This window comes from Limanda limanda, chromosome 19, assembly GCF_963576545.1.
Source record: "Limanda limanda chromosome 19, fLimLim1.1, whole genome shotgun sequence".
Lineage (NCBI taxonomy): Eukaryota > Metazoa > Chordata > Actinopteri > Pleuronectiformes > Pleuronectidae > Limanda > Limanda limanda.
The window spans coordinates 5,758,610-5,772,875 of NC_083654.1; the positions used below are offsets into that span (position 1 = coordinate 5,758,610).

At 41.0% G+C, this 14,266-nt stretch overlaps 2 protein-coding genes across 2 annotated transcripts; both read left to right on the top strand.

The window, feature by feature from the left end:
• The first annotated feature begins 748 nt into the window (after window positions 1–748).
• On the top strand, window positions 749–8,421 carry txlna (taxilin alpha). Its single transcript, XM_061092670.1, has 11 exons — window positions 749–818; window positions 1,824–2,035; window positions 2,380–2,628; window positions 2,764–2,855; window positions 3,772–3,942; window positions 4,646–4,840; window positions 4,983–5,102; window positions 5,211–5,285; window positions 5,387–5,479; window positions 5,574–5,669; window positions 6,144–8,421. Exons 2-11 carry the CDS (start codon window positions 1,834–1,836, stop codon window positions 6,471–6,473), a joined length of 1,623 nt encoding a protein of 540 aa, XP_060948653.1. The 5' UTR covers window positions 749–818; window positions 1,824–1,833; the 3' UTR covers window positions 6,474–8,421.
• An 891-nt stretch (window positions 8,422–9,312) lies between these two features.
• Window positions 9,313–14,222, top strand: eif3i (eukaryotic translation initiation factor 3, subunit I). The gene is made up of 11 exons (XM_061092459.1): window positions 9,313–9,409; window positions 9,756–9,848; window positions 10,321–10,408; window positions 10,551–10,616; window positions 10,749–10,898; window positions 11,494–11,621; window positions 11,882–11,992; window positions 12,600–12,689; window positions 12,794–12,867; window positions 13,607–13,699; window positions 13,795–14,222. Exons 1-11 carry the CDS (start codon window positions 9,407–9,409, stop codon window positions 13,874–13,876), a joined length of 978 nt encoding a protein of 325 aa, XP_060948442.1. The 5' UTR covers window positions 9,313–9,406; the 3' UTR covers window positions 13,877–14,222.
• The last annotated feature ends 44 nt before the right edge of the window (window positions 14,223–14,266 follow it).

Consider the following 14,266-nt stretch of genomic DNA (forward strand, 5'->3'; position numbering starts at 1 on the left):
AGGTATATATTCAATTTAAAAGAACCTTTAAAATCCGAAGGTTCTTGGGGGCATTAACCTGCTTGGTAAGATAAAATCAGCAGACGTGCATTTGTACATTATGCTGAGAGTGACAAGGACATGGAAACAGCCAAACCCACCCAAACTTACTTCATGGTTACCAACAATAGAAGATATGTTGGACATGGAGAAAGTAACTTTGTTTTTTGTTATTTTTAAATTTAGACAATATTTACCCTAATATTTAATCAGACTGTTACTGACTGTATTTTTATCATAGGGAAACAATTTTCGAATATATATTTCAAATTAAAATATTGGACAATCACTGTCCATGAATTTAAAGGCCGGTCTCTCAATGCACAGGTTTTCTGGATGTTCTAATGGAGTTTTTTCAAACTTCCAGCTCATGATAAATTTCAGCGGCTTGTGGTTGAAATACGTATTTCTTGTGGAAGTGGAGTAACTAGTGGAAGTAGATTCACATATCAGAATACACATGTATTTAGACACATTCAAGACAAAACACATGAAACAGTTAAATTATTGTAAGACGAATACGTTTATTTTATTAGTATGAATATACGTACATGCTGCAATAATTGCTGCTATAAAGTTTTATTTTATTTTTTATATAGCAAAAGAAACCGTATATGTAGTAATTTATGAATCCTGCAGGTGGCAGCAGAACACCGAGCTGAGATGTTAACTCCAGAAGAAGAAGTGCCCAAAGTTATTACCGGAAGTCATTTTCTATCTCACGCTGTAGGACCCCGCAGATCACAGACACATTAGCTGCTTCCTCCTGGAGTCTGCAGGTAAACAACTCTCTCAGAATCTGTGGAGGCGGGATATCTTTCAGAGACAAGTACGTACACTGTCCATCCATGGTTGCAGATCATTATTTCTCGTACGTGTGAGCTTACACTGGCTAACAGATAGTCGTGCGAGCTATTCCAGCTGCATCTGGCGGCCAGCTAGCGTTAGCATGTGCTAGCTAACATGATGGTAGCAAGGGGAAAAACGAAAGCTAGAAGAGGCTGGGCTGGATGTAGGGGAACTATGTGATGCAGTGTGTGAGACTTCACTTATAACTATTCATATTTTAACATGTGAGGAGTGTGTTTTTCTGCAACGAGGAGCAAAACAAATTAGCTAATAAACTAACCCAGTTCAAAGGAGGAGGGCTGTGAGAGAATGTCATTGAAGTTGGCTTTGATCGTTGCAATTGAGAATTTCTGTAAAAGATCAGACACACACAGTTACTAGTAGAATCATGGAGAATCTTCAGTGTTATCTCAGTCGGTCTGTGTTGCTCGTTACACCAAAGTTACACATGACTGTTTGCAGCTTGAGGTTCACATGCGATCCAATGTCAGTCTGTCACTTTTCAACTGACCCTGTAATGAGCCCAGAAACATGGTAACAATCAGGGCTGAACAATAAAATCATAATTTATCAATAACGATTTCAATAATTTCCATCATTAGCAATATAACAAAGGTTCAATACATATCTCTCAATAATGAGAAAAGACAGTGTCAAGTATAAATTGAGAGGTGTATCAATATTTAATGTATTTTTACAAAAGGAAATAAAAGTATGACAAAGATGAAGTGAGCAGTCTGTGGATGGTGATAGCAGCTGATGGATGTTTTTTATCTTCATATAATCTTTGTCCATTTCATCCAGCCCTAGTTATGTTGCATAATTTGCAGGGATTTAAAATGCACCGAAACAGTTACTTTAAGTCCCACTATTTGTGTTTTTGAGGATAACTAGTAACTTGATGTCCTTTTTTTTTTTTAATATCTTTTCCACAGTAAACCAGAGATGAAAAAACAAGACAGTGATGAGTCTGCCGTCCAGGAGGTTGAGGATTCTCCCCCCACAGCGGCAGGGACAGAGTCACCCACGGCTGCAAAAGACAGCTCAGAGAGCAACAGCCCCAAAGAGTCGGAACCACAGACGCCACAGACAGACACACCTCCACAGACAGACACGCCTACACAAGTTGAAGAGGCTGCAAGTGAAGGTAAAGTTCTTCTTATTCTCAATGAGTAGTCTATGTGTTGTTGACACAACTTTCTCAGTGTCTCAGTTCTTAAACTACCTGTTGCTCGCTGCTGTGGTCAAATCCAGAAAGGGTATATTGTTGTCATTTTGAAATGGGACACCATCTGTATTGCCTTATTACACAGTGAAGACGGCCAACCAATGTCCATTTTAATAAGCTGTGTTTTCGTGACAATAATAACCTTAGGTTAAGCTGCTTAGACAAACTTTAAAATGTCATAATAGTGAAGCTGGTTTGAATTGTTAACAAGGAACAAGTCAAGAAACATTTTGATATATGTTTTTTCCCTCCATTGTGTCCAGTTGCAGAAGCAACACTGTCTCGGAGCGACATGGCCGAGCAGCTGAGCCGGCAGCTAGAAGACATCCTCACTACCTACTGCAGAGAGGCCAGCACTCTACCTAATGGCCAATCACACAGTCCAGAGCTCAACGGTCTGACTGGCGAGAAGGAAGGCGACAAGGCAGAGAAGGGCAAAGTCAATGGAGGTCACAGTGGGACGGAGAAGGAGCCGAAGAAGACACAGGACAAGAAGAAAGTGAAGGGTCTGGGTAAGGAGAAGCTCACAGTTTACATCCGAAACTCTTGCGTGTTTGCATACTTTTATGGATTTGTGATACAGCCACTCTGTGTGGTTGTAGATGTTGATTTGTACTTGTCTGTCATCTCTGTGTTTGTCTGTGTAGGTAAAGAGATCACCCTCCTGATGCAGACCCTGAACACACTGAGCACACCCGAGGAAAAGCTTACAGGCCTCTGTAAGAAGTACGCGGAGCTGGTGAGTGCAGTCTACAAATGGAATTAATACAAACTAATTGTACTACACTGTACTTGAGTTAAAGCTTCTTCTTTTTTGGGACTAACATTTTTGCAAGTGTGCAAATATATAATATACATCAGCTTGTAAATCCACTCTATGAGTTTATGACAGAAAATTACTTTTGGGAACTCAGGTTTTCTTTTCATTTAAATCATTACTTGGGACAATTAATTTAATATTGAATAACCTTTCCACAAGAACAGTTCTTTTGGATACTGTCACTGACATCATTAAATAGCAAGGTTGTCCATTTCATTACTTTATATTCATGTAATAAATACACACCGGAAACTGCAAATCTCTGACCCCTCTGTCCTGCCAGTGTTGCATTTTGCACGATACAAAGTAAAAATCTCTGTAGCACGAGATGTGACAAACAAAAAGAACACACATTTTCTGGGTGAATGCCAAGGCCTGGAATTTCCATGGGCATCATAATGCTGCACTGGAAAAGGTGCAGTGTCAGCATGTAGCCTGCCAAATTAAAGTGGAAGAAGTGAGATAGCTGATAAAAAAACCTGCATCTATTGCAGAATCATTTGACCTGGGAGTGAATGTGCTACGTAGCACCATTGATACCAGGTCTGTTTGTTCTGTAGGAAGTTTGCAAGAGAGACAGTTTGTTTATAAGTATGTGATGTTAAGACAGAAACAAAACGGCAAAACATAAATAATGGGCTGGATTGATGAGAAGTCAAACAGATCTGTATATTTTGACCTTAAAAATGGAGAGTTTATTTTCCGAAGATATCACATTTAGAAAGGCCAGTTGTTGCTTTGGACCAATGTGTCTGCCAGATGAGTGAATGGTAACAAAAGTCTAATATTAGTTTGACTGTGGATCACTGTATAGTGTGTGTTCTGTGTCGGACAGCTGGAAGAGCACCGCAACACCCAGAAACAGATGAGAGTGCTGCAGAAGAAGCAGAACCAGGTGGTCCAGGACAAAGACAACCTGAGGACCGAACACAGCAAGGCCATCCTGGCTCGCAGCAAACTGGAGAGTCTGTGCAGGGAGCTGCAGAGACACAACCGCACACTAAAGGTAAACAATACACACCTGTGTGGTGAATACAGACTCTTAACTGCCGCTTTGATTTTGTAAATTACTTCTCTGCTGCCACAGTATCTCTGAGAGTCCGTCTTCTTTATATTCATCACTTTGTTTATGTAGACTTTGAAGAGACTTGCTGAATCATATGCTATAACAATTCAGTATGCAATAATCAGCACATCACTTCATGCTGCGTTCCTATTGGTAGAACTAGGTTGTGAGATGGTCGTCCTAACTTCCTTACTCTGTCGAAGTTTTTCCCAGGCTATTTTTGTTCACAATTCCTTGACAACAGTAGAGTTGAGAACTGACATTTTCTCTAATTCATATTTTTATATTTAAGTTAGTTATACTTAAAATGGAAACAGTTCATGTTAAATTCCACTTCTAATTTGTCTTAGCGATATGTGAAATAATGAATATTGTCTTAGCAATAATGAAAAGCAGCTTTTATCATTGACCACAGTTTTGTATAGAAAAAATATAATTTCTTGTACAGTTTAGGCACCAAAAACATTTTAAATATATCTATTTAGCATCTGTATTAAAAAAATAACAAAATACACCACGTCCTCTTGCTACAACACAGGTCAGCATACCATAGTGTCATAAGAGTGCGTCACCCATCCGTGCAACTATTTGTGCATCGCTTCTGGCTGCATTTCTATTGGTTGATTGGTCTCTCCCTCTGCAGGAGGAAGGGGTGCAAAGAACGCGCGTGGAAGAGGAGAAAAGGAAGGAGGTGACCTCTCACTTCCAGGTGACGCTGAACGACATCCAGTCTCAGATGGAGCAGCACAACGAAAGAAATGCCAGCCTGCGACAGGAGAACACTGAGCTCGCTGAGAAACTGAAGAAGCTGTATGACCAGTACAAACTGCGGGAGGAGGTGAGTGTATAGTTAGGGCGGCGTGTGAGCTGTCTTTATTCTAAGCCTGCCTGTTGAATGTGTTCTAACACACTCTATTTACTTTATCTACCTGGATGTGAAGCAGGCATTCTAATCTCTCTCCCTGTGTTACCCTCATCAGCACATAGACAAAGTGGTGAGGCACAAAGACCTGCAGCAGCAGCTGGTGGACGCCAAACTACACCAGGCTCAGGAGCTGCTGAAGGAGTCAGAGGAACGCCACGACAGAGAGAAAGACTTTGTAAGGATACACTTCACAGACGCACATACCTCAACAAAACACACTCACAAGTACCTGTCCTGATTTGATACCCAAATGTAACTGTTATATCTGGTGCCTCATCCTCAGCTGTTGAAAGAAGCCGTGGAGTCTCAGAGGATGTGTGAGCTGATGAAGCAGCAGGAAGTTCACCTCAAACAGCAGGTTTCCCACAAGTCTTTATTCTTTAATAGCTCTACTGTGATTTACCTCACCTTGAAAGTGTGTGTTTCTTTTATATGAATCCAAGTCGTTTTGTTTTCCAGCTGTCCCTGTACACGGAGAAGTTTGAAGAGTTCCAGACAACTTTGTCCAAGAGCAACGAGGTCTTCACCACGTTCAAACAGGAGATGGAGAAGGTGAGGTGTCACAGCGATGGGGAGAAAGTGAGACGGAAGGATTGTTATTGTTTTCTTTCCAGAATGTCATGGTCTTGTTTCCTTGGTGTTACAGATGACTAAAAAGATCAAGAAGCTGGAGAAGGAGACGGCCATGTATCGCTCCAGGTGGGAGAGCAGCAACAAGGCTCTTGTGGAGATGTCAGAGGAGGTAAAGCAGCTTTGCTTTTATTGCTTTTACTGCCTCTGCTACAGAGCTCTTGACGCCTGTCTATTCCAAGTTTATTCATATTCAACATTTCACAAGTCAAAATCCCACTAAATTCCACACTGCACCTTCGTGGGTGTCAAGCTGATAAGATGAACGGTTCTATAGATAAGCAAACCACAGACGGACAGAAACGTGGAATAAGTCGATAGATTTCAAGATAAATAAAATCAGCTTTGTCATCTTGCTGCTAAATTACTTTTCTGCTCTTGATGTTGTGATTTTAAACTTAGTTTGAATATTAGTTGTACAGATTTTGATGTGTGTTGCAGAAAGTGAAAGAACTCCCTCGAGTCTGTAAATGCTTTATTGGCCTAATAGATGTGATTTGAATGTGACTATTTGAATTTGAAAATAGTGTCAAATAAATAAATATATTCCAAAAGCATAAAAGACATATTTTGTGTTTGTCTACAGAAATCTTCGCGGGACCGGGAGTTCGATGCCCTTCAGGGTAAAGTCCAGCGGCTGGAGAAGCTGAGGCGGGCACTCAAAGTCGAACGGAACGACCTCAACAAGAAGGTCCAGAACCTGAGCAGTCAGCAAGAGGGCCCAGCAGGAACCCCCCCCTCTGACCCAGGGACCGACTCCCCTTCTCCACCACCCACAGACTCTCTGCTGGAGCCCAGCGCCTGTCCTGTCCCAGAAGCCGCCCCCTGCTCCCACTTATGCCATTGTGATCCAGAACTGGACACACACCCGCTACCGGAGGAGGCGAACGCTCAGCCGGTCAGCACGCAGGAATGAGGCAAAGCTGCTCACACGCTTCCTCGCTCCCCCTTCCCTGTAACAAGCCACCAGCCTGCAAGCCGATACTCCTCCTCTGAAAGAAACTGATCAAATCTGGTCCGTGGGCCAGTGATCAGAAACCTGCAGCTTAATGTAATTTAGGCAGAAAATCTGATCAACATTTAAAAGAAGGATTCACACGTCATCGCCCTGTGTCCTGTTCAGGCTTTACAGAGTGATGAGAAGATTGTGCCTCATCTGTCAGCACATTTACATGCACATTACAAATCAGCGACTGTGAATAGCTCGACTCAGATAATAGTGTCATTGGAGCAATTTCATGCTTTGCAAAAAGTCCATTTCCCATTATGAGATTTCTAATGGTTCAATCATTATTCAGGTTAATTTCCTATCTCTAATCAAGGACGTGTTCTTTCAGTTTGAGAGTAGGACTTATTAATTTCATATTTACATGTCTATTTGGGTTTTATTGTTGCTACAAACACTGTTCCGGTAACGGAAAAACTTAAAGAATGAAGGTGGTGTTTTTCTTCAAGCGCAACAATGCGACCCATAGAGGGCAGGAGTGCCTGAGCCCAGTTAAAGGAAACATCTTAGCAACCAAATGTCTACCCAACAAATTTTTACATATGATGGATACATATCAGTCATTTAGGAAATTCTGCTCTATTATACTCGTCGCACTTTGACCTTTATCTTTTAAGACCACCCTTCACAGGATAGATTATTGGTATGTGTGTAAATGAACTGACTCCTCTGCGTTGTGCTGTTTTACGACACATTCCCTTTTTGACTCACATCACACATTGAACTGCTTCACAAGATTAATAACAGTGCTGCTTCGGATGACGCAAGCCTTACGGGTTCACAGCAAGAATGAAATTATGTGTCAGTGTCCCTGTGCGTGTGTGTCCATTCAGCGTGTCTCATTTGCATCATGAGTGATATTTCCTTGAACTATCAACTAAAGTAATTTAGAGTAACAAATAATGTCTGTACGGCGCTTAAAAACTTTTGAGTTTTCATTTCTTGCTGGTAAACCATTTTAGGGAACAGTTCTTTTGTGTTTTTTCTGTTTTTGTCACACTGCTCCATTTACGGTGTTTGATTTTTGTGGTCTGTATTTATTGTTTCAAGCATAATAAGATATTGAAATGTATGTTATTCTTACAGAGCACCATTGTAAAATAGAAATTGGTTTATTTTCTATTCATTTAGACAAGTTTATAAAAACTGCCTTTTGTTTTCAATGTTTCATTCCAAACCTTTCCGGGTTCATTTACCCTCTATTTAGTTTGAGATGTTTTTTTCACTCTTAAAGACCTTGTAAACACGACCACTACAGACTTGTCTTTATGTGTTTGTGGGTGGTTGGGTGGGTAATGTGGCTCCGTGGCTAAGATTGTCTCCTCCCAGCCCCGGTAATTGCAGTAGCTTGTTATCAGGTTTTAACCAGTGAATGTTCAAGGACCTCTATGCAATGATTGCCTTTTGGTTTTGTTCTATGGCAGTTTGAACTGACGAGCACTTAGCTACGAATGTATATTCATGATTTCCACTGTCCTGCATGGATGTACTGTATAAACAGACAACAGAATCGTACACTATCTTTAATTTCGAAGCCGGGAATAAGGAGGAAAGAATTTCTGAATTATAGTTTTCACTCTCAAACTTTTCCAATTGTCCTCGTGTAATATTTAACATGTAGCGTTGATAACAAAGTGATCACTGATAGAATGTGTCATTTTCCATTGAAATAGAAACAACAAACCTTATTTCCTCACCATCCCATTGGATTATCATTGTATCTCCAGTCCTGTGCTGGAGATGAAGGCTCATTGAACATGTGAAGGAACCAAAGATGCTTCCTCTTTTTGTCTTTTGCAGTACTTTAATCTGGCTGTGTATATTTTGTCCCTTGTTAAATAAAAGAATTAACAGTGTATAGGACTTGTTGACTCATTAAGAAAAGATCTGTAAACAAAATGTAGCCATCTGAAGTGACTTCTGCTATTTTTTAAGTCTGAAAAATGCTCTTCCCTGCTGGAAGATATAATTTGCTCCAAATGAGCTGTGAAAACAACTGAGCACCGGGGAAAATGGAATTTGTAGTTTATGAAAATAGTTGAGTGTGTAGGAGTAAGTTTGAAGTCAGAGAGAAAAACGCTTTAGGAGGTTTTTTTGTCCTGCAAATACAACACAACAGTAACATCTCAAACTCTTCATTATATCTGCACAAATACTTTGTTACCCATCGGAAACTGAGAAACGCTGCTGCAGCAAATATATTGCAAAACATATTCACACCTGTAACAAAGATTGTGAAAGCATGGACAAAATGTGCACATCGACAAAACAGTCTGTTCATGAGAGGAAGAAATCTACACAAAATACCAAATAGGATTAAGAGACACATGAGTACATGGATAAGAAGAGGTGAGGGAGAAAAAATCTGCTCAACTTTCAAACCTTGCTCCTATTAAATATCATTTAAAAATCCTCTATCACATCCAAAGGATTTTTTTAAATACTAAAAAAGCACCATGACAGACATTTCAATTGTTTTAATGACTCATCATCTTACTCTACTTGTACATTCCTCATGTCATTATATTATTTCAACATTTCAGTCCCATTTATTTTGTTGTTTTCTATTAAATCTATTTGGCTGTTACTGTGACGAACTGATGGTTAAATGTTATTTACTGTGCGAACAGTGAATATATCTCTCAGAGTGAGTTCAATGACTCCAGCAGGTGGCAGTAAGTGCACCACGGACGCAGGCTGCACCTCAAACAATACGTAGAAGAAGAAAGCCACTTCCTTTTCCGCCTCGGCTCCGGCGCCTCTAACACGAGTGTTCATCTTTTCTCTCTTTGAGGCGACGCAGAGAATAAACCGGGCGGAGTGGGAGCTCACCGGCGGTAACAATGGTAAGTGTGTTTCATCTTTTAATACAAACTAGCAAGTTTGATTCTGCCCAGAACTGCGCTCATTGTCTAGCCCGCAGTGTTAGCTTAGGCTTAGCTAGCATATGTGTCACGGCTAACGTTAGCTTAGCTTCTGAACGAGTGTGACGTTGAGGTAACTGTGAGCCGGTTGGTGTTAGCTGCTCGACGGAGGTGATGCGGAGGGATTCGGTGTCTGTAACTTTTATATAAAAACAAACAATGATACGTCAGTGTGAGTGAGCACAGACCAGAGCATCCATGCGTCTCCTGCCCCTGGTTTACAGCTGTTGTTCTCCGCCTCTGTCCCAATGTCCATCCCTCCCCACAGAGACCCATCCTGCTGCAGGGCCACGAGAGGTCCATCACCCAAATCAAGTACAACAGAGAGGGAGACCTGCTGTTCTCAGTAGCGAAAGACACGGTGAGTCGACTGCTCCTTTCAGCAAGAACGTTTGCAATTCAAGACCATAGTAAACATGCATTTGAGACCGATGAGAGCCTGAGAATCACGGACACATCCCCATAGTAAATGATGAGGTGAAGTAGCCTAGGAGACAATATTTCTCAATGTCACGTTATCTCTGAATAACAATAATAGTCCTTACAACTTCAATAGGGCCTCACCCTTTCTGTCGGTGCCTGTCAGTGCTTGGGGCCTAATAACATGCAAATGTATCTTTACTTCAGATCCAACTAAACCTATTTCAGACCTAGTTTATTACATTTTAATATTTTTTAAGGCTTTTAATTAAGATGATTGATTTTCCGACTTTTTAACGTCCAGCAGAAACCCTGGTCCATTCTTATCAGGTCATGTTCTGATTCCTGTTATCACGGTGCAAGTATATTTTGCAACTTATCCACTGCATCTTCCCCAATGTACCTCTCCTCAGGTTACCAACGTGTGGTATTCTGTCAATGGCGAGAGGCTGGGCACCTACAATGGACACACAGGAGCTGTGTGGTGTGTCGACTGTGACTGTATCCTTTTCAACAACTTTGCTTTTACCTTTTGTTTTATCACAATCATATACAGAATATAATGTTTGACCTCATATTCCAGTGATGCAGTGTATCTAGCTGATGTCGTACATGTTTGGTTCCTTAACATGACGTCTCTCAGGGGACACTAAAAACGTTTTGACAGGATCAGCTGACAACAGCTGTCGACTGTGGGACTGTCAGACCGGTAGGTAGAATCTAGCTGCAGACTTTCTCAGCTGAGTTAGATTGAACTTTCTAAAGATTTCAACGTCGCAGCTGTAGTTTGAGATCCTTCAACCACTTACCTGCTGCTCCTCCGTCCCACTGTGCTGCACAGGCAAACAGCTGGCTCTGCTCCAGACCAACTCTGCTGTCAGGACGTGCGGCTTCGACTTCAGCGGCAACATCATCAGTTTCTCCACAGACAAGCAGATGGGTTACCAGTGTTTCCTGAACTTCTTCGACCTGAGGGATCCACAGCAGATCGGTACATGTCACACACTGCACTTAAACAGTCCTCACTCAGCAGGGACTTGTATTGATTTACCTTAAATATACATCAGACCAGCTCTAATCATTTGTTTTGGGTTACTTTATACATGGATTGTATATACAATTTGTATAAAAAAGTCAAATTGTACTGCTATTTGGTGTAAGCTAATCTATGGCTATTTTGTTATTTTAATTTGAAAATGTACTTTTTTTCGCAATTAACTGTTACAATCACTAACACAATGCTGTTATTGTTTATAAACTATTTGGATAAAGATTGAGCTTGAAAAGAGCTTTTAAACAATTTGTGAACCATTTCTCTGTGACCCATATTTAAAGACAAATGACCAGTCGGTCAAACAGTTCAAAACTCACTAGCCCATATCTCACTAACTAGGATCCATGACACATAAGATTTCAGTTCTCTAAGTTTCTCATGTGACCAAACCATCATTTCATTAAGATCTGTGATGGTGAGTCCCCAAAGTGTGATGATTTGACATGGAATGACCCAGTAACACTGCTGGAGAATATATTGATCAGCAGGATCTTCTCAGTGGAATAACAAGCGTATCCCTCCGTCTCTGCAGAGGACAACCAGCCGTACCTGTCGTTACCCTGCAACGATCACAAGATCACCAGTGCAGTGTGGGGGCCTCTGGGAGAGTTCGTCATCGCTGGTCACGAGAACGGAGAGTTCAACCAGTTCAGCGCCAAGGTACGGGTCACAAATGTGAATGTAATAAAGTGACTGCAAAAAATCTGAAACTGGATATGGACACAAGAGCTATAAATTATTCAGATGGAGAATAAGTACTTAATTTGCCAGAAAATATTTCTTTGTATATTTCAGTGAGTAAGGATGTAAAGCATGTTTACATATAAGTGTAGAGGCACAAGTAACCACAAGGTCGGGAGAGGGACATTTTGAAGCAAAGTTTCCACTAGCATGTCCTGATACCTGTTATTTGTGGACAGTCCGGAGAGATCCTGAAGACGGCCAAGGAGCACACCAAACAGATCAATGACATCCAGACATCCGTGGACCTCACGATGTTCGTCAGTGCTTCAAAAGACAACAGCGCCAAGGTAAGAACTGTCAACTCTCTAGGCTTACTAATGCCAATGCAATCACCCAGTTCTGTTTGTGGTTTAAAGTTGCATGTAATGATAACTTAATTCCACAAGCAATGTTCAAATTATATTTGAAAGTTGTCCTTTGTCGTTTACACAGTCATTTTGTGTGAGTTAGGCAAGACACTACACCTAGTGTTTATTACACTGTTTACAACTACTGGTGGAACAAACCTAACTTACAAACTGATCTTGCATAGACCAGTTCATAATAATAATAATAACAACTACCTTTCAAAACAGCTGTTGCAAAGTGCTTCACCTTGAGCACAAATAAAAACCATACAGTAGCAATTTAAATCAAAGACTGAATGATGAGGGATTATCGAAACATAAGTAATACCATTTGGCTGCATTGGACATTTCAACATAAAAACGAATACCTCAAAGCGTAGATGCTGTGGGTGTTAAAAATTATGAATTTGCACAACTCTTCTAAAGTCACCCGGGGACCCGAGCCAGATAGCAGCCAGATTTGCCTGCAGTGAGAGAAAGTGAGCGTATGTCTCCACATCTGTCCCACTCTGTCACTGAGCATGTGGTGTCTTCTGTTTCCTCTCAGCTCTTTGACTCCGCTACTCTCGACCACATCAAGACGTTCAAGACAGAGAGACCTGTCAACTCTGCAGCAATCTCCCCCATTATGGATCATGTAAGAGAAAAGTTTGACAGTACAACATGTATCCTACTGCCACAAAAAACTGTCTAGCCCCATTGACCTGTAACACTTGTGTCCGGTGTGTGTGTGTGGATCAGGTGGTGATGGGAGGTGGGCAGGAAGCCATGGAGGTCACCACGACCTCCACCAGGATTGGCAAGTTTGAGGCCAGGTGAGGTCGAGAATGATAACCTCTACGCTTTAAACCTAATGTTTAATACCAGATGCTTTTTTTCAGTGTCTGGGGATTGTGAGAAAAAGTTGTAATATTACAAGAATGAAGTGGTAAAATAAAGACCATACAGATATTATTTAAGGAGAATAAAGAAACAAAATTAGGAGTGGAAATTAGGAGAAACTGCTAGCTGGATTCCGACAAACACCAGCTAGCAGTTTCTCCTTGCCTCTTATTAGTTGGATCAAAAATATTGAACTGATGTCATTGATCCTGAGAAACTATGAAACTACTGAACATCACACAGATGTTACCAACGCCAGCCTCACAGTCGACCACAAACATTTCTTCCTCCACAAAAGAGGCTAATTCCTCAACTTCTGTTTTGTGCTGATAAGCCAAATGATTAAAGATTTTATTGTTCAACTTAAGTAGCTACACATTCCTCATCGTAACACAGGCGACAGACTGATCTTCTGATAGTCGCCCTTTTATGCAGTTTAAAATTCGGACTTTATTTTTGTATTATTACGACTTTATTCCGGAAAATGTACAACTTTGCTCTTTAAGACATTATTTCTCGAAATGTCAAGAATTCCCATCTTCAAGTGCCCCTATTACTGTTTTGTAGTTTATAGATTTATACCAGGCAAGAACGCAATTCTTTGTTCACTTATCACATGGTAAAATACCAGTGTGATAACATGACTTATTCACTTGTCTTTCCTATCCCCAGGTTCTTCCACGCTGCCTATGAAGAAGAGTTTGGCAGAGTCAAAGGACATTTCGGCCCCATCAACTGTGTGGCGTTCCACCCTGATGGCAAGAGGTAGGACACAGATTAGCTTCTCAAAGAACACAGGTGTAAAACACAAAGGAGTCGCTGTAATAACGTGTTTGTTCTCCTGTGCTTGTCGTCTACAGTTACAGCAGTGGAGGAGAGGACGGATACGTAAGGATTCATTACTTTGACCCACACTACTTTGACTTTGAACTGGAGGCATAAGAAGAATCGGGCTCCTGGACTCCACAGCTCCAATCACCACAACACTCGGCCCAGTCAGGAAGAAGGAGGTCACAAGAGCTATTTGACTGCTTCTCAGTCAAGAGTGTGGTGTGTTTTAAAAGGCTGTTTTTTGTAATAACACTTTGAAACTGTTCGGTGATATCAGAAACATAAGAGTAAAAACTTTTGTATCCTTGATCTGCAAAGTTTAGCGTGACTGAACTTTAAGCCACACCCCCTGATTCCGAACTCTGTTTAATCTGCTTCTACAACCGAGTAGAATTTGACTTATTAACAATGTTGTAAGCCATTCCACCATGAATCTCCATAAAAATTACCTATTCAAGTCATGTGTTCGTCTTTTTCCTTAAACTATAAGCTCCTACCCAT

Coding starts and splice junctions, on each gene's coding strand:
- eif3i (XM_061092459.1), top strand. Junction 10,617..10,748: donor ACTGTGGGACTGTCAGACCG/GTAGGTAGAATC, acceptor TGTGCTGCACAG/GCAAACAGCTGGCTCTGCTC. Junction 12,868..13,606: donor ATTGGCAAGTTTGAGGCCAG/GTGAGGTCGAGA, acceptor TCCTATCCCCAG/GTTCTTCCACGCTGCCTATG.
- txlna (XM_061092670.1), top strand. CDS start 1,834: ATGAAAAAACAAGACAGTGATGAGTCTGCCGTCCAGGAGGTTGAGGAT. Junction 2,036..2,379: donor TGAAGAGGCTGCAAGTGAAG/GTAAAGTTCTTC, acceptor CATTGTGTCCAG/TTGCAGAAGCAACACTGTCT. Junction 2,856..3,771: donor GTAAGAAGTACGCGGAGCTG/GTGAGTGCAGTC, acceptor TGTGTCGGACAG/CTGGAAGAGCACCGCAACAC.